The sequence below is a fragment of the Periplaneta americana genome, chromosome 4 (genome assembly GCF_040183065.1).
Source record: "Periplaneta americana isolate PAMFEO1 chromosome 4, P.americana_PAMFEO1_priV1, whole genome shotgun sequence".
NCBI lineage: Eukaryota > Metazoa > Arthropoda > Insecta > Blattodea > Blattidae > Periplaneta > Periplaneta americana.
Window position 1 is genome coordinate 126,894,425 of NC_091120.1, and position 20,604 is coordinate 126,915,028.

The following is a 20,604-nucleotide window of genomic DNA, read 5'->3' on the forward strand; positions in this document are numbered from 1 at the left end:
ACAGTTTTGTTTGACTTAAAGAGTTTCCTGGCAGTCCAAAATGTCTATTGAGCAGGAGATGAAGGTTTGGGTAATATTGGATTGCTGCTTTAGAATCCAGATAAAATAACAGCATTTGTGAATTTATCTGTATATAGGGTGAGCTGGTTGAGTGTCACATTTATTGCTCCTACTTCTCTGTCAAATGCTGATGAGTTATGGCCAATTTGCAAGTATAAGAAGTTGCTGTAAATGCCTGTTCCTGTGTTGGTCTGGTCTTTCAGTTTGGAGTCATCAGTATCAATTCGGACCCAGTTGTCTTCAGGATGTCCGATGTGGATTGTTTCAAGAACTAGTCTCCCAGACTTTCCGTGTCAGTACTACCATTCTTAATGGGTTCTTGGAGTTCTGTGAAGGAGCTGATTGTGTCCATTTCAGTGGGATTAGGGAGTTGGAATAGTGGTTGTGGCAGGTTGGTTAATGATAACCTGTCTTTAATCTTCAAAGCATGCTGGATGAATCCATTTTGGGTTTTGAGTTGCCTCACTGTGTTATATAACATTGTTGAATCAGTTTTACAATCATAACTTCATAAGATAATTCGAATTTTCATGGCTCATAAATTAATATCCTGTAAGTACAGAAGCATAAAGGAAGCAAGAAGCAATTATGGCCGTGTGTAGAATAGTATTTATACCTGATCAGCAAAATTAATACCAAGGAGTTCTTGTGGTAGTTACCTATTTGATTCCAGCTTCGACTCTAAGGAATATGGTCACCTTATTTTTGTTATATTCTATATATTATAGTTTGTAACACTGGTAATTTTTGCTATTTTTAACAAATCTACACTAGTATGAAATTTCTTTATAATATGTTCATGTGGTCAGGAGTGAAAGGAGGAAAAAAAGTCAAGGAAATCCCTGAGTCTTCAATTTCACTACTTCTACATTTGTAATGAGAGAAGTAATGTTTAGGAACAGAAGCGAAGCGTGACAAAATTTTGGGTAAGCTGGGCTGAAGGGATGGTGATCTAGGCTGTGCTTTACATGGTTAAAAGGTAAATGAAATGCGGAAACACTGTTTTTAATTAACTAAATTCTAAATTGATCTTGTCCCTTCTTCGAAAATGTTTGAGAAAGCTCAGCTTACCCTGCCTACTCTGACACTTCGCCACTGGTTAGGGGCAGTTTTAGTTACTAACAATCAACAAACTTTGTCATCAGTTTTTATTGACATGTTATACAATTTCTTAAACCAAAAATGAGTTATTACGGAAATGCTTCCCATTTACAACCTGCGACCACGTCGCCCTCCCTTCCTTCTTGTCGCATCTGAAGGAATTGGCGTTACATCTTCAATACGGCCAATCTTCATCGAAGAACGTGCCAAAGCTCGGAGGGCAGACTGAGCTCCAGGGCCTGGTGTTTTTGTCTTGTTTCCTCCAGTAGCACGCAATTTGATGTGCAAGGCAGTGATTCCTAAAGATTTGCATTTTTCTGCAACATCCTGTACGAGAAAAAATTTAAAATGTTGGCACACTGTAACTTATATTTGTCAGAATATAAACTGCAATTATACAATTACAATCTGCTCCATTGTATACAGTATATGTAAAATTATATCTATTTTTAAAAAGAAGTTAGGGGGAGGAAATTTCTTATAAAAATACTAAATGTTTCAGAAAAGTACGAGAATATGAAGGTTGCAACATATCAGGAACTCAAAATATACCTACAATAAATATAGTCAGAAGGCAAAAGGAAGTAAGCACCAAAACATGGATCCTTAGGTTATGGTTGATGCATGATTTTATGTTTATTTTGACGGTTTTTTTTTTGGTTGGTTATTTAACGACACTGTATCAACTACGAGGTTATTTAGCGTCGAGATTGGTGATAGCAAGATGGTATTTGGCAAGATGAGGCTGAGGATTCGTCATAGATTACCTGGCATTCACCTTACGGTTGGGCAAACAACGGAACAAACCCAACCAGGTAATCAGCCCAAGCGGGGATCGAACCTGGGCCCGAGCACAACTTCAGATCGGCAGGCAAGAGCCTTAACCGACTGAGCCATGCCGCACAGTGTGCAATTTTCCCTATCTAGCTGGACAAAAATCAAATTTCGACTTGTTTAGTTATGCATAGGTGAATATGAATTCGTGTTCTTTAACATTTGAAGAATGTTGTGCATAATAGCTTTTACTAATTTTTCAGCAGCAAACTATATTTATAAGTGTATAAACTTTGAGTTCATCCTAACACTTCTCGGTCCTGTTCAGTCGTAGACACAGAGGCTTACTATGTGGGTGAAAAAGAGCCAATTGTTAGTGATTTATTGTGTTGTCAAACATGAAATTTGTTCATATAGGTACATTCTTACTAATGTAACTTCAATTGCAAGTTTATAAAGTATTTTCCTTCTTACAGTAGGGTTTAAATATTACAACTGAAAAACTTATGTTTTTAAAGCTCTCCAAATATAATAGCTGGTCACGTCCGATTACAACAATTCTTTTACCATTTAATACAGCATCATTTAGAGTGTTGAATCCTTGTTTTAAAGTTTGCTTGTTCTTGCGCATTTATTAGTAATTAATTTTTTTCAGAGGTGGGGCATACGGTAACTGTTCCATGTTTTGCTTAACAGCAGAAAAGAATCATTAACTAAGGAAGGTTTTTAATCACTGTGAGTGTTTGAGGCCTACAAAATTATTCACATGATATGGAATATCAGTTTATAAATACATTGGACTCATTTTTATCTTACCTTAACAAATGCACAGTGAATCAGAATGCAAATCATTAGCTGGACAAAATTAATAACTCCTCTGCAGTCTAACGCATTGTTATGAAACTTTGTACATGCCTTACAGGTGGCACATATGATGTGTACAAACTCTGATTACGTTTGCACAAGAAAAACTACTCCTTTATAGTGGGATCCATTTAGACAGAATTAATAACTTTTCTCCTATCTAAAAGATTTTTATGAAACATTGTACGGAAGTTACACGTAGCATATATTTTTTGTACACAAACTATATTAATGGTTCCATAAATGGAACTACTCCTTTTAGGGATGCATTTAAATAAAATTAATAAATTCTCTCCTATCTAATGGGTTTTTATGAAACTTTATACAGAAGTTTCAGGTGGAATATATTTTTTGTCTACAAACTCTGATTATGTTTTATAAGAAAAACTACCTCTTTATAGTGGTGCACAACAATTTCTCTCCTATACAATATATTTTTATGTAACTTTGTACAACTACTAGGCCTACAGATAGCATACAGATGTAAACAGAATTTGTACACAAAAAGTAACTTCTATGCTACCTGTAACTCCTGTACGAGTTATGTAGGAGAGAAGTTAATGCTTCCTCTTTTGGAACCATAAATATAGTTTGTACACAAAAAATATATCCTACCTGTAACTTCCGTACAATTTTTCATAAAAATCTGTTAGATAAGAGAGAAGTTATTATTTTTGTCTAAAAATACCCCCTATAAAGGGGTAGTTCCTCTTACACAATCGTAGTGAGAATTTGTACACAAAGAATATGTGCTATCTATAAGGTCTGTACAAAGTTTCATAACAATCCGTTAGAATACAGAGAAGTTACGAATTTTGTCAAGCTAGGTTTGCGTTATTGCACACTGTGTGCCGGCGGCTTGATCTTGTTACTCCCGAATTGAAGGGATGGATAAATGCCTATATATATTTTGATATTTGAAGAAAGTAATAAATTGTGTGAACATTTGTGTGTTGATTGCTGACACATGTATTTAAATTCAATTAAATTCATTCAAATTAAATAATTAATATGTTTCATATACCTTTGATATATTGTTTAGAAAGGGGAACATTTAGAAAGAGTGAGACAATCATTTCACGATAAGCCTATCTCAAAATGGAGATTTCTTACTTCTAGCTTCTCAGGTAAATGCTGATAAAACCCTGGGGGGGGGGGGGGAACTAGAAATTAGATTCTTAATTCCTAGCTATTTGTGTTATTTTATTATATTATCTGGTTTATACATTACTTTTGCTGACTTCAAGAGTACTTAGTGATCACTTAATTATGATTTCTGCATTTACATTGGAAACATGTGACAATGACACAAGCTGCAGGGAAGATACTATTATCATGATCGAAGATAGAAGAGTGTCAGCATTAGTTACCAGTAGTTATACAACTGTGAGAGACAAACTGATCCAAGTCTGACAAAGGGAAAATCTCAGTGCATACATTTCTATAAGGCTGGCTGGTTGTTTAAGAGCATCCATGGTGGTATACAAGTAGAGGTGCTCGGCTTGGTTTCTCAAGGGCTGGAACAGAACGATTTCTTGCACTTAAGACTTGTTTTGGTCCATTATATGTCCTATACATGTAATGATTGTTAAAGCTCAACAGGTGACTCAGCTGGCATTCATGAATCTAATGTCGAGTCCACACCTGTGGAGTAACAGTTAGCACGTCTAGCTGTGAAACCAGGTGGCCCGGGTTCGATTCCCGGTCGGGGCAAATTACCTGGTTAAGGCTTTTTCCAGGGTTTTCCCTCAACCCAATATGAGCAAATGCTGGGTAACTTTCGGTGTTGCACCCCAGACTCATTTCACCGGCATTATCACCTTCATCTCATTCAGACGCTAAATAACCTAAGATGTTGATAAAGCGTCGTAAAATAAACTACTACATACATCTAATGTCAACAGGTGGGCAAGGTCCTATTCTCAAACGAATAGCATGATAAGCCCTTTGTATTCAGGAACTCATACTACCACCAAGACTTCACCCCAGCCCATTTTAACTATTGGACATTATAGATAAAATGGGGAAAGTTGGAGTGTGTTGGTGGATTGATAAGAGGGAAACGGGAGTACTCCGAGAAAATGCCTCTGCAATTTCTTCTTTGTCCACAAATTCTATCATGACCTGGCTGGGAATCGAATCCAGACAGCCTAGATGGAAGACCAACGTGCTAACATTCAGCCACAAACAGACCAAATGGAGATGCAAAACCTGTTCAACTAGAAATCAACGATAAGGCTGTAAAGGAGAGAGCAGGCTGTAGATGCCAACAGGTCAATCAGTGCACCTTAGTGGCAGTTAACATCTGAATACAATATGGTTCACACTCATTTAAAAGAGAAAGCACTATACATTGCTGCCAGACTTGAAATAAACAATTTAAAGACATCTAAAAGTTGGATTGATCGTTTTATGAAATGTCACAATCTCGTATACAAGACTCTTTCAGGAGAAGGGCTAGTGTGAACTCCAAAACAGTAAAAGAATGGAAGAGTGAACTCCAAAAGCAGATTGAAGGTTATGACCGTGACAGGGGTGTACGCAAGGGAGAAATTACAGGGTTTGAATCGCCCTCCTCCCCTTGAACTTCTTTAAAGAATGATATATATTTCAATATATTTTGTTTCCATGAATTTTCCTGTTATGTAAAGTAAAGTGTCTTAGCTGTCATACACAAATAACTGTTGATTAAACATACAGAGTGCAACGGAACCTATTACATTAATTCACAGAGGTAATAGATCGAGTTATTGCAAACAAGTTTTTTTGATACGTCTGTTAGTTTTGAGAATACGAAATATACAAAAAGTAGCAGTGCTCCTTGGAAGATTAACACATATTGTTATTCCCTGCCATTAGGAATTCTCGCAATCCTGTTGCAGTGACTATGCTACTATTCAGACCGAGTGTGTGTGTGTGTATATATTCATAGGAGAGCTGACAATGAACTAACATGAAAATACGCAGACTTTCAGCCTAATTTTCTAATTAGCCATGCACTTAATTACAAAATGTGTAAGTTTTTTATTATTTTTTAAAATGTATTCTATTGCCTCCTTCAATCTGCATACCTTCTATATACAGAGTGAATACTAAATGCTGGCTTCGAGGACCAGAATGTGATAGGAGATACAGTAGAACTTGTTTATAGTGACCTTGTTTTGCGTGACACCTTGCCTATATCATATATTCTGTGGTCCCAACTAATTCCCCATAAATAAGACGTATGCTTTTCTACCTTGCTTACGTCATATACGTGTGTCCACCTCGTATATAACGTCTAAACCAATTTCACTTTTGGATACTAATGTATGGCCCACTGTATACCAAGGATATGCGGACTGTAACATTTTTAATGCTGATGAAACTGGCATTTTATTTAAATTGGCACCTGACAAAACCTTTAAATTTAAAGGTGAGAAATGTGTTGGCAGCAAATTATTCAGAGATCAAATCACAGTTCTTGTTTGTGCAAATGCGGATGGAACGGAGAAAAGAAAATTGCTTGTCATTGGAAAGTCAAAGAATTCCAGATGCTTTAAACATGTGAAAACTCTTACCAGTGCGCTATAATGCAAATAAAAAGTCCTGGATGACTTCCGATTTGTTTGAAACTGAACTGAGGCATTGGGATAAGAAGCTCCGAACTCAAAAACGGAAAATCCAATTGCTTGTGGACAATTGTCCAGCACACCCTGTGCTTGAAGACTTCGAGAACATCAAGCTCGTGTTCTTCCCTGCAAAAACTACAAGCATATTACAGCCCATGGATCAAGAAGTAATAAGGAGTCTGCCACTATCACAAACTCATATTATTGAGACTGACAGAATGCATCGAGAAGAAGCAGGATCATACTGTGACATTGTTGGAAGCAATATGAGTATTGAAAAAGCATGGAGACAAGTAACAGTCAAAACCATCCAGAACTGTTGCCGCAACGCTGGTATTCTTTCAACTCAGCGAAGTTGCAGCTGGTGATGCAGATGAAGATGAAGATGGTCTGACTTTATCTGAATGGCTGCGAAAAGTGATGTTTTGGGTCAGTATGATTAGGAGTATGCAACAACAGACGATGACATTGTTACAACTGAGGACCAAAAAGATGATATTATGAGAGAAATGAAAAATGCCGAATAGGAGGAAGGCAAGGAGGAGAAGGAGGAGGAAAAAGGCGAAATATCTGAAGTGTCAATCCCCACTATAAGTGAAGCTCAGACGTCATTAGAGTTGTGAATCGATACTATGAAGCCAGAGGAGAGAGCAGCAAAATTGTGGTTGAGATTATGAACGTAGAACATAATTTAGAAAGTGTGTATTGGGCAAGAAGCTGAGTACAGAAAAAATGACATTGTTTTACTTCCAACTAATATTGTCTGGTGAATCCATACAGCATGTTACTGTATGCAATTTGTAATGTATGCCTATAATTCCGTTAAACTATACAGAGTGTTTCAAAAATACGGGGCATAATTTCAGGTATGTATTTCCCACATGTAGACAATCAAAATAGTTCATTACAACATGTGTCCGGAAATGCTTCATTTCCGAGTTATGGCCTTCACAACATTGAAATTCACCGGGACGTTTTTCTTTACGCAGGTCGTTGTCATTACAGAAGATGTTCAAAATGACCACCTCCTGCTTGAATACAGACCTCACATCGATATCTCATTGACCTGCGAACACGATCCCAAACTCCAGGAGTATTGCGTATGTCCTCAGAACATGCCACAATTCGATTCTGAAGGGATTCCAAATCAGGCACCAGAGACGAATAAACCAATGATTTAAATGGCCCCACAAGTAGAAATCGAGAGGGTTCAGATCAGGTGAGCGTGGAGGCCAAGCAATTGGGCCACCTCTACCTATCCATCGATCAGGAAACCTTCGATCCAAGTACTGGCGAGCCGTACGACTGAAGTGTGCAGGAGCGCCATCATGCAAGAAGTGAATGTGTTGACGATTGATCAGTGGAGTGTCTTCTTCTAAAACATGAGGTATGGTGTTTTCCAGGAAGTTTGTGTACGCCTGCCCCGTAAGTCTGTTTACAAGTAGCCTACATGGGATCCAACTAATCGATCACCAATGATACCGGCCCACATGTTGAGGGAGAACCGCACCTGGTGATGAGATGGAACAGTTGCACATGGGTTTTCATACGCCCATACATGCTGATTGTGGAAATTTGTTATGCCATCTCGTGTGAACTGTGCTTCATCTGTAAATAATACTAAGGCAGGAAAGTTCGGATTTACACCACACTGCTGCAAGAACCACTGACAGAACCTAACTCGTGCAGGGTAATCTGCTGGTGACAGGGCCTGTACACATTGCAAATGATAAGGATACAATTGATACTCTTTCAACAGTCTCCAGACAGTCGTATGAGGAACACTGACTTGCAACGCTACCCTTCGTGTGCTGATAGAAGGAGTCATGTTCACAGCCTCCAGAATCTCCTCCTGTACTTCTGGAGTTGTAGATCTTGGTCGTCCCCTTCCCAAACCAGGAGAGTTAAATTTTCCATACTTGCACAGACGGTAATGGAGACGTACAAATGTCTTCCGATCTGGACATTGTCGCTGTGGGTACCTCTCCTGGTACAGACGATGAGCCAGCGCAGCATTGCCGTCCGCCTTACCGTACATGAAGTGTATCTCTGCCAGCTCTTGATTTGAATACATGTCGCACAGTCTAACGCCTACACAACACTGAATGTAACCTTCACCTCGGAATGAACTGTTAGAGTGCCCTCTTAATGTCTCCTTTGACGGCAACGACCTGTGGAAAGAAAATTGTTCCGGTGAATTTCAACGTTGTGAAGGCCATAACTCGGAAATAAAGCATTTCCGGACACATGTTGTAATGAACTATTTTGATTGTCTACATGTGAGAAATACATACCTGAAATTATGCCCCGTATTTTTTAAACACCCTGTATAGTACTGTACTTTCAAATGTTCTCTGTAATCTAAAAAAATAACTTACAGTAAATATGTAAGAACACTAACATACATCTACTCTAGCTGACAATTTTGTAAATTATATTCTCATAGCCTATTTTGTCTTTAAGTAAAATACTATATTCTCGGTTATTACGACACTCGTTTATAACGACACAATTTTTTAGGGCCTTTGAATGTCGTTATAACCGAGTTGTACTGTATTATAACGATGAAATTCGAGATAAGAATTGTCATGGTATGATGATTAGTTACGTGGATATTAGAGGCAATACATACAAGTCGAATGGAGTAATACAGGTAGTTACTTTTGATCCATAGCACATAGTAACTGGAGTTAAATGTCAAGAACACAACGATGTGATGTGTGCGACATGTACCTCTCCCTGAAATGGTCAAATTTCTTGGTTTCAGTGCAAGAACTGCAAAGAAAATAACTGTACCTGGTTTATCTTTAAGTATTGTAATGTGAGTTCTCAGGCAGTGTCCCGGTTGAACTGATGTTACAATATGTAGCTATCTGTTTCACATTGTGAAGTAAGGTAAGCACATGAGGTTTACATTGTGTGTCAAGATGGCGCCGAATTTCAAAGTCTGCAGCATGACCCATTCATTGTTTGGCATTGAACTAGACTAGACGGCAATTCGGAAGGCGGACGGTTACTAGATGTGCTGTAGCCTGTATGGCATGTGACGTCACAAGCTTGAACAAGAAAACCAATCAATCAGTCAGTAACAAGTGCTTCTCGAGTTACTTTGTTCACGTGTTAGTGTTTTAAAACATCGAATAAGTAAAACTAACATATACTGTGTATGTGTAAGATAAATAAATGGAAGGAGATACTATAAAAAGACAAGTACTGCACAGGCAGGCCCGGGAAATAGTGTTTAAGGTTTATAATTATTTTAAAAACATTAACGAGCAGAACTCTGCCGGGCATAATGGTGCTGGCTGCAACATTGCCAACGCGCAGGAGACGACTGCAGAAGCATGTGGTGTGGGTTTGCGAACCGTGCAAAGAATTGTTAGTGAAGAAAACAAATCTTTTAATGTGAGCAGAACTGCCACGTTTCGTTCTCCTGGAAAACATCCTCGTCGTGAAAAAACAGTCTCTGAATTAGATGATTTTAATAAAAGTGTGCTGCGACGTATTAGATATGTACCTTCGAGAATCTGACTCTGAAGAATCTGACAGGACTGATGAGAGAATCAGCGACTTCGATTAAAACCAGGCACTGAATATTTATTAAATCTTAATTTATATTAAATGTGACCAAAATGGGACAACATAACATGGTACTCGTAGTTATTGTTTTAGGGTATTTAACTAGCTAAAATAATTTGTGCCTAGAAATAGACCTAAATACAATTTCTACTTAAATAGTGTATCATTTTTTCTAGTAATACACCGTATACATTTCGTATTAAAACTGTGTGATAACATAATAATAATAATAATAATAATAATAATAATAATAATAATAATAATAAAATGATAACACCGCACATAAAAATCTTAAAACTTGGTATAAGCATTATTAATAGAACGTAAGATTTGATAATGTTCTGATAAAAGGTTTGTCATGCTTGCAGTAATCAAGGGCTAAGGTCATTATTGTCTTTTTAAAATTGAAATTCTCTCCTCAGGTACTTGTATTGCGTGCGTGCGTGCGTGAAGTACGATGTGGCAATGCTGCATATTGCCTTTCTCTCACTATCTGTCTCTCTCGACGCAAATGCTAGCAGCCGACTGCCTTCCGAACTGGCGTCTAGTCTAGATCCTAGCAAACCTGTGTGAGCAGTGCTTGGAGTAACGAAAGTGTTACAGTCTGAGCTTAAATCCGTGTATACAGAAGCATTACCCACGGAAATAACACTTGCCCCATTAGACGTTTGGACAAAATTACAAGATTAGGGTACTGGTTACTATCTTATATATGCTTGTTTTGACATTGTCTATTATGCCCTGGTCTTCAAAGACGGCATTTAGTATTCACTCTGTATGCAATAGACTGTGTGTGTGTGTGTCTATATATATATATATATATATATATATATATATATACACACATACATACATACATACATACACAGTGAAACCTCTCAATTACGGGACATCGAAGGGATGTAACAATCTGTCCGCATCTGGGAGGGAGGCCCCCTAATCTAACAGTAAATTTATAATTGCATTATGTATCCCTTCAAGCTTTAAATGAAATGAATTACTGTAGTTTAATTCTAAATACACTATACTGTACTACAGTAAATTCTTTGCAACTTTGAACTACACTAGGTAAGACCAAAAAGGAAAATACAGTACTGTGCCATGCAATTTTATTCTAGATCTACAGTTATGCAGTACTGTAATTTACAGTTTTCAACTTAACCTTTATGTTCAGGTGCCATGTCTCTCGCAACAGAACTGATTGAAGTGAAGAGAATAATCCTACTAACCCTATTATGTGTCGAATACAATTTCACGATTGCGGAAACCTGGACCTATCAGACAGGTTAAATTTTATGACTTTGTTTATCTTCGCTCTTCTAGCTAACAAGGGATAGCCAGCTTGGCTAGTGGTAGTCTACGAGACCCTTATTGTCTTTTTTCATGTTAAGAAATTTCTGTACAGTTCTCAAAACTAAATTTTCCATTTCTGTAACACATTAGGTCTTGAAATCGAAGTTCTGTCCGCAGTCAGGAGGTAAAGCAAGCTTTAGGACTGTGAAACAGCTGTCCATGTCTGTGTCTGAGAGTGTCCGTAAACGAGAGTTAAATTTATCATTATTTCTATATTATTTCAGTTGGGACATAAAAATCTGTCCGTATATGAGGAGTGTCCGTATCTTGGGGGTGTCCATAAGGAGAGGTTTCACTGTGTATCTAAGGGTGTACAATATTTATTACATTAATACTACATTTAACAGTATCAAATTCCACCCTCTTTGGTATGGGCACTGCATTCCCTTCCAAATGACATCTTTTTCCTATGGTGTGCAATACCTAATGAAGATCTGACTTGTTTCATACATTTAACAGTGTACCAAATTCCACCCTCTTTGGTGTGGGCACTGCATTCCCTTCCATATGACATCTACCATCCTCCTTTTCCTATTTATAATGGTTTGCAATATCTAATGAAGACCTGACTCTTGATTCACTTGATTTGCTGATTCCGCAAATTGGTTCTGGTTCAATATAGAAGCTATTTGCATTTCTTCTTTTGCCAATTTGTCAGCTTCATTCTCTTCAATTCCCTGATGATCCAGCACCCATTGTAATTCTACGTAGTTATTTTGTGACAATCAACAGTAAGGAATTGGCAAAATGAATAAATATATTATTCTGAACTGAAAATAATATGCGAACCAAATATAAGAAAGTAAGACAAGTTTACGTGTACCTGAATATAATTAGTATAATTCGAACGAAATATGACTGTGAAAGAGAGGCCATAAAAAATGAAGTTCAAAGATCAAACTTATATTTATGTAGGTCTACATCAAATTCATAACGAATTACTCACTTGTGCAGCCAACATGGCAGCATAGGGTGAAGCTTCATCTCTGTCAGCCTTCACTTTCATGCCACCAGTGACTCGTGCAATGGTTTCCCTGAAACAAATAATATACTAATATTTAAATGTCTGCTAAAACAAAACTGAAATTGAATACTACTAGTACCAGGTTTTATATGGTATATTAAAATGTGTATCAATCTTCAGCCATGTGCTGATATTTCCAAAATAATTCTCATAAATGAGGGAAATACTGTTGGTTCTAGCTAAAAACACGTGCATAAATTCTATTAACCTAATCTAGGTTACTACTTCCAGGCTTGCCTACATTATTTTTTGTGAGCATCTGAGATTGGAGAATTTTCTTCAGTGTTGTACAGTAGACCGGTAAGGGGTAAGTACATAGTTACATCACTCACCACTACCACTAGATGGAATTTAACCTGTATCAGCAAGAGAGAACTGATGCTGAATGACCAGTGTCGTCAATTTATGTTTTTTGCTAGATGTAGTTGACATTAGTCTCCAAACGGATGGCAAGAATTTGAGTAACAGATAAGTCAACATAAAAGGATTTACTAATGTATCTTTTGTTTAGTCAAACATGAAGGTTATGGACACAGATAAACGGCCAGTTGATCAGCATTTAACTGAAGCTGGAAATAAAGAAAACAAGAAAACTGGAAATGGCAGAACATTTGAAAGATTCCCTTCCAAAATTCAGTTAAGATCTGTTGCTTGATGGTTTCAGTTAAAAATAAGTGTGCAAAGACTTATATCTTCTGAAACACTGTGCAAAATTGTTGTTAAGTCTGCATTTCAAGATTTGCATGTAGGTATTTTTGTAAATTGTTGCAACACTGCCAGTGTCTACAGTCTACAGTTACATGTGAAAGTAGTTTCGGTTGTATGACTGGAATAATATCTACTCACAGAAACACACTAAAATTTGAAATAACAAACATGTGAGTGACTATTGGCATGAATGGACCATCTGTCAATGCTTTTGACCCAACAGAATGCATTCAAAACTCTCAACAAATGCTGATCTGCCTTTAAGATGTAGTAAATCAGGTACAGCTGTCAAAAAAGACCACACTCGTGAACAGCAAATATATTCTAAGTCCACTTCGGATCGCTGTGATGTTACATGATGCATGCACGTGTATAATCGCACTTGAAGCAGTTTCGGAACTATGGTGTTTAAGCAGGAGTCATTCGATATCTGCATCTTGTAGAGCAGCAGTAGAGTGCTGGCTTAGTGATTTGAAGATTGCGAGTTCGAGCCTTGTTCAAGTTATCTTATTTTGTTATCGTTCGTTCGCGATATAAATAATATTGAAGTTATCATTTGTATTATGTTATTCTTTAGCGATATAAATAATATTCAAGTTATCATTTATATTGTTATCGTTCTTTAGTGTTATAAATAATATTCAAGTTATCATTTACATCCTGTTACCATTCTTTAGCAATATAAATAATATTTCAAATTATCATTTATATTGTTATGCCGGGTAGCTCAGTTGGTAGAGCAGCTGGCTATGGACTGGAAGGGCTGGGGTTCGATCCCAGATGGTGACAGGATTTTTTTCTTGTTGCCAAACTTTCAGAACGGACCCGAGGTTCACTCAGCCTCCTATAAAATTGAGTACCGGGTCTTTCCCGGGGGTAAAAGGCAGTCAGAGCGTGCCGACCACACCACCTCATTCTAGTGCCAAGGTCATGGAAAGCATGGGGCTTTACCTCCATGCTCCCCAAGTGCCTTCATGGCATGTTACAGGGGTACCTTTACCTTTTACCTTTTTTTTTATTGTTATTGTTCTTTAGCGATATAAATAATATAAATTTAATGTTAGGTTTGAAACAATATAGCTGTATAACACTAGTGTTAGTTTTTTCTTCTTATATCTATTATTATTAGTTTTTAAATTTTTTTAGTTGGGTCATTCCACGAAAATGCGACATTTTCACGAAAAATAAAAATCTCACGAATCTCTGCTTGTCATATGTCATTTTTTTCGTTATGATCCGAATTTTTTTAATCTGATAACACTCATTGTGTAACAACACGTATGTGGGAGAAAAAGCGCCAAGAAGTCTGTGGTTTAAGAGCACGAAATTATCTACTAAAAATCACATATTTGAATGCACATTTAAGGCAAATACATCATTACTTCTGTATGTTAAATGCAATTAATAATGAAGTGCGGACCTTTGTTAATAATTACAATGCATAGAAACCGTAATACAATGATTATTTCGTGCTTGATTGCAATTATTACAAGGGAAGGTTGAGAGTTCGTGTGTCACGCTCAAATGGACATTTTCTTCAAAACCATTTAATTTTTTCATGTTTCATAAATGTAAAAGTGAGAAACATCACATAACAATCAACTTATATGGACAACATTTTGATTTATGTACGTATTCTATAATAAAAACACGTGACACAATGACTGTGACACACGAACAAAAAGTTATGTTCGTGTGTCACTAAAGTTTATCCTAAAATCCAGTTACAATTTTTGTTGTTATTGGAAGTCTTTACGTCTAAACATAATTAGTAGTGGAATTTCAAATACTTATTGTTGATTAAGATAATTGTGTGTGCGTGCACACGCACCTGTGCGTTTTTTTTTTTCAAAGTACATAAACTGTAAGTTAAACACTCTTGAAAATATGTGTTCCATAACTGTTGTAAGGGGGAAAGGAAATGGCCACGCTAGCCCATTATCTCCTGGCCTAGTTTCCTCATGAGTGGTGCCTTCTTGGTATTACTTGTGAGGTTCACACCTGTCTTTGGACAGACTAAACAACAACTGTTGTAAAAATATAGTGTGTAGGCCTAAAATTAGCATAAGACAATTTATGCCTAAAGTTCGTATAAAATATTTATTATTTTTTTTTAATTCCTTGAATTAAAAACTTAAAAAATTGGTTTATGTTAATTTATTTCATATTAAAAACAAGCTTATGCAGTACATTTATATCGTAAATAGATAGCCACCATACTAGGCCTGTGCATAAATAAATTGGTGTAATTATTTGCACATTAGGTAAATGGTACTAAATTTCTGATATTAATTTAAAATCGTTTTACTTAATAACATTAATTAATTTACCCTAGGTATCATTTAGCAATTCTAAAAGTTAGGCCTTTTTAAATCTATATTAGTTTTTCTATTGATATAAATATTAATACATTTTGAACATTTTTTGATAGTATTTTCAAGAATTTGAGTTGGGCTGATTACTTGGTTGGGTTTTTTCCGAGGTTTTCTCCAACCATAAGGCGAATGTCAGGTAATCTATGGCGAATTCTCGGCCTCATCTCGCCAAATACCATTTTGCTATCACCAATCCCATTGACACTAAATAACCTAGTGGTTGATACAGTGTCGTTAAATGACCAAGTAAAAAAAAAAAAAAAAAAAAAAAAAAAGACGCCAAATATAGGCTACATATGAAATTACAAAATCTTGTGGTGGCGAAGAATTTAAAGTGTCTGTGATGTCCAAGGAAGGGAAGTACTACAAGTGGTTGACATATTGGTATACTCGTCACATGACATTACACAGGAAATATCACCACATATGGTTGTAAACAACCGTGGATATTTTAAATTTAAAAGTGTATTTTAGTGTAATCTAATGTTTTGTATAATAAGAACTGTAGGCATAGTCTTCCACAAGAAGTGATGTATTTATAGTGCATTTAAAACAATTAGTAACCAACATGACAGAAATGTTCGTGTGTCACGTTTGTGTATCACAATACATTTGCAATATTTTGTTTCTTAATGGCACTGTTAATTTTTTTTAAAGTTCGTGATTTAGCAGTTACATGTACTACACAAGTGTCTTAATTGTTTGGAAAACAACTGAATTCATTTATGTCATTTGGCACAATAATATGAACATTTTCCATTTTGGTAATAAATCTAGTGGCAAGAAAATGTTCGTGTGTCACACCATACAATATTTAATATTTTTGCATTATTAATTATTCCTTTTCATTAAGAATTTTTCTTTATATTTAGGAATACTTATGTTAAAAGACAGTAATGTCTTTTTCATGAATTACTAAGTATTTAATTAAATATCCTGTTAAGATCATAGTTATGTACTTAAAAAATGTTACGTGTGTCACTATGGAATGACCCAGTTGGTTATTTAATGACGCTGTATCAACCACGTGGTTATTTAGCGTCGATGAGATTGGTGATAGATGGTATTTGGCGAGATGAGGCCGAGGATTCATCATAGATTACCTGGCATTCACCTTACGGTTGGGGAAAACCTCGGAAAAAACCCAACTAGGTAATCAGCCCAAGCAGGGATCGAACCTGCGCCCGAGCGCAACTTCAGACTGGCAGGCAAGCACCTTAACCGACTGAGCCATGCCAGTGGCTTATTATTAGTAAACTGAGGACATTGCCTAAAATGCCCATCTTTTCTTTTCATTGAAAAACATGGAATATGAAAACATTCCATTATTTTTTATACCCAGCAATGTGTCAATACAGTCATTATTTATATTTATTATGTTTTTGGTCAGAAGAAAATGCGTAAATTTGTTTAACTCCTAGTTATTTCTTTGTATTGACACTAGAGTGAGGATACAGTTTGTTCTAAACTTTGCTGACATCTGTCAGTAAACCTATGAAGTATTATGAATCGGTCTTTCTTGAATTCTGCTTCAGTGTTCACTTCTGACGTGGCTTTTGTGTGTGTGTGTGTGTGTGTGTGTGTGTGAAACATTGGGATCGTGTTGATAACAGTATGCCTAAACAAAAATTTTCTAAACGATTGTTATATAAGCAGTGTATTAATGGTGATCCAAATTTTACAACAGACGCGATATTCTGCCAGGCATGTAGGAAAGAGGAGAATAACGTAACTTAATTGTTGTGTAGTACATAAAGTTATACAATAACTCTTTTCTCAGTAGTGCTTCATATGAAATGAAATATAAAGAAAGTGTTTCTGAAGACGCCATCCTGGATTGCTCTATTCAGAGAGAAGCTGCCTCAGATTCCTTTGCTACCACAGACTGTGTTAACCCATTGAGGCACATGACTAAATGCAGCACTATACTATGCGGACAATATCGTGATAATAAAGAAGGTAAATCTTTAAAATTTATCCTTATATACATACTATTGCACATACAAAAGTACATCCATTTGGTGATTATTCTCAGTATTTGGTATACATACTTATTTGTCTTATTTTTTCTAATGGTTAATCTTTATTCTTATAGGTAATTGAATGTACAGACGGCGAAAAAGCAGTCTGCACTGGGGAAGCGAAAGCTACAGTTTCACACCCTGACATTAATGCAGACCTTGCTTTCACTAGAAGCTATTTTGTTAAAATTCGAACTATTATATCTTCATTGGAATCTTGTGAAAGTTGTGAGAATGTTATGCGACATAGAGAACTATCTTGGTGAAATTTCAGGTGATGTGGGTAAGGCAGTCACTTCGAAGTTTGCAAAGATAGTGCAGAGGAACCCTGGCTGGTGTGAAATGAAGAAGATTGCCAAAGTCCTGTCAGGAATTTCAGAACCCTCTTCTGAGGCAGGGTTTTCACCAGTGACTTTAGCTTCTTTGAAGTACTGCCTCATCACCTCGTGTGAGGTTGAAAGGACCTTCTCTCAATTTAGAAACATTCTGACTAATAGAAGACATTTTAAAGTAGAGAAGTTGGAAAAAATATACTGTTATTCATTGTAATGTAGCTGCAGAAAGTTAATTGCTCGATTTTCTGTGTTATGTGATATTCATTAAAAATTTAGCATTAAATTTATAGTGGCTATTTTCAAGCTTTTAGTGCCTTTTAAGGCTGCCTATTTCGTATTTTAGTGCATAAATGTTCTCAGTCTAATTATTACATTATACTATTCTGTAACACAATAAAATTAAAAGTGACGAGGATTTGAATCTGAGATGTTGACATCTAAATTCCGATGTTCTTCCGACTAAGCTATGGGGACACAAGTAAAGAAGCATATGCGGAAAAATTGACCCAATCCCCCCTTTAAGACGTCCTGATGATTTGCAGAAGTTCATCCAGGATGTCTGAGATGCCATGGCTGAGCACAGTCCCTATTTGAAAAGACTAGTCGATTCCATACCCACTCGAATGCAAGATATGATCGAGATGGGAGGAAGATTGACTAAATATTTAATCGTGGCATTTGTTTGTTTTTTTTTTTTAATTGTTTAAACTGCTAAGACAGACGCCAGTAAGTTTGTTTTGTTTATGTCACGAAAGATGTTTCTGTTGAGAATAAAATAGTTTTTTCTTTCCATTTGCAATCATAATTAATGGTAATAAATAATGATAAAGTCATGGCATAATACATTCATGAACCTGATGTTAATTACTAAAACAATCATAAAAGAGGCAGGAGCTATTATATTTTCTCTCTCTCTTAAAAAAAACATAAAAAGCACTTGTGTTCGAATGCATGACCTCATGAATACCAGCCCAGAACAGTACCACTAAGTTATGCTACAATAGTAACATGCAGAACACTTCAATTATAACTGTAAATATCAGGCCATGTGGTCCAACATGTAACATCGCCTGTCTCTGAATTGTAGCAAAGATACCCGAAGAGAACTTAGCTTCTAGAGAGCGATCATTTCTTCTTTTGACGGCTGAACCTAAGGAAGTGGGCCTGTAGATTTTTTGGTGGGTCTCCAAATGTTCCATGCTTATTTGCAAGTCCGGGCTAACTAAATAGTGAAGTAGTAGTCAAGTTCATATTTTCTGTGACTACCTCGGTTTTCATAAATATCAGTCTCATTTCAAATACGATTATACCGGTAATAACGAATTCTCCATATAAGAATGTAAGACTCTGAAAGTGAAGCATACTCATACCAAATTTTGGGGTAACATACAACCACTGACCTCCCTCATTTCTGTGGTTCAAAGACAATACTTAAAATACCAGATTTAAGCAAAACAAACTCGGAAAATTGTGATCACTGTGCAAAACAACCTACCGTAAAAACTACGAAATACTTATGCACCAACATTTCATTCAATACTGTTAAAAAAAATGTTTGTGGCTTTTATTTCAGTCAATTTGTCAACTACTTGGCATTGCTGACATTTCTGTATTTTCTCTATGGATATTGTGCACACTAGCATCATGCATTACAGATACTATGTTCGGTTCAGGTTTGTCGAGTATGGCGAAGTTCTCTCTGCAAAAGGAGGCCTATCATGTTTTTCCATTCAGTTTTAACTGCTGAAGGATTTTAGCACAGATCTTGAGATTAGTTTTTCATGTGGACTTAAGATTTTGTATTATCATGGTTACCTCTCTCATTGCAGGACACTAGTGCACACTCACTTTTACTTCTCTACGGCTAAAGGGTGCAGTCCGTGTTCTGGAGTTTATCCAAGGTAAACCTACATTACACAATCACATTTTCCTCAACTCAATATTTGAACAATTTCAAATGTCGAGCACAAATAACTCAAAATAAGCTAACATACCTGCCAGACAAATCGGTGACATGAACAAATGTATCGTTGAAACTGGCAAAAATATGAGCCACACCGAAGACGACTTCTCCCTCTCGCACTTGTGGTCCAAGGGACACCTGAACTTGTTCCTGCTGTGGTTTCCCTTTTCTAGGCGCCATTACAGACTTTAACAGAAATAAAATAACAACACTAAATTAAAAACACGTTGATAAGTATTCAAATGTCCTAGCGTCAGCATGGACAAAACTTTGGTTATTTTCTTTAATCCGAGAACATCCACTAACAAAACACTTTATAGTGAACACAAAGAATCCTTACAAGATCAATACGTTGTAATACGGATATATATCGCTTCACGATGTTTCTGAAATGTCTTATTTATATTGTTTTTACCTATAATATTTTTCCGTGTGTAGATTGCTCCGAACAGGACGTGTAAAGAAGAATATATCGATTATTTTCAGCTGTAATTGTACTTCCGCTACTTGATTCCATAAAATTGTCATTACACGAGCAAGATGTCCCATCTGGCGGAAATATTTAAGAACTGTTTCAGTTTTGCAGTGATCGATCTCATGTAGCTCGATAATAGTTATCATAGCCATGGCCTGGATTTATCAGCTTCCTAATGACAAAGACAGTGACTTGGAATTTTACATATAAACTTGCTGACAATTTCAGGCAGAATACATTTTCTTATTTTTGTGCGATGCCTCATTTTTCTACAGCTTATATAAGATGACTGTGCTTATATACAAAAATGTTATCAGAGAGGACAACAATTCAGTCATTGTTGTTAATTATATGACATTAT

General features: G+C 36.4%; 1 protein-coding gene across 2 annotated transcripts; it reads right to left on the minus strand.

Annotated features, from left to right (window-relative positions):
* Positions 1-1,191: 1,191 nt before the first annotated feature.
* LOC138698190 (small ribosomal subunit protein uS11A) lies at positions 1,192-20,336 on the minus strand. Of its 2 annotated transcripts, none has more exons than XM_069823943.1 (4): positions 20,184-20,336; positions 19,800-19,954; positions 12,289-12,376; positions 1,192-1,488 (listed from the first exon to the last, which is right to left on the minus strand). In XM_069823943.1, exons 2-4 carry the CDS (start codon positions 19,946-19,948, stop codon positions 1,270-1,272), a joined length of 456 nt encoding a protein of 151 aa, XP_069680044.1. In that variant the 5' UTR covers positions 19,949-19,954; positions 20,184-20,336; the 3' UTR covers positions 1,192-1,269. The 2 variants fall into 2 exon arrangements, with proteins under 2 accessions (XP_069680044.1, XP_069680045.1); XM_069823944.1 differs by having other exon boundaries at positions 20,109-20,237.
* Positions 20,337-20,604: the final 268 nt, after the last annotated feature.

Coding starts and splice junctions, on each gene's coding strand:
- LOC138698190 (XM_069823943.1), bottom strand. CDS start 19,948: ATGGCGCCTAGAAAAGGGAAACCACAGCAGGAACAAGTTCAGGTGTCC. Junction 12,377..19,799: donor GTCACCGATTTGTCTGGCAG/GTATGTTAGCTT, acceptor TATTTGTTTCAG/GGAAACCATTGCACGAGTCA. Junction 1,489..12,288: donor CTGCCATGTTGGCTGCACAA/GTGAGTAATTCG, acceptor TTTCTCGTACAG/GATGTTGCAGAAAAATGCAA.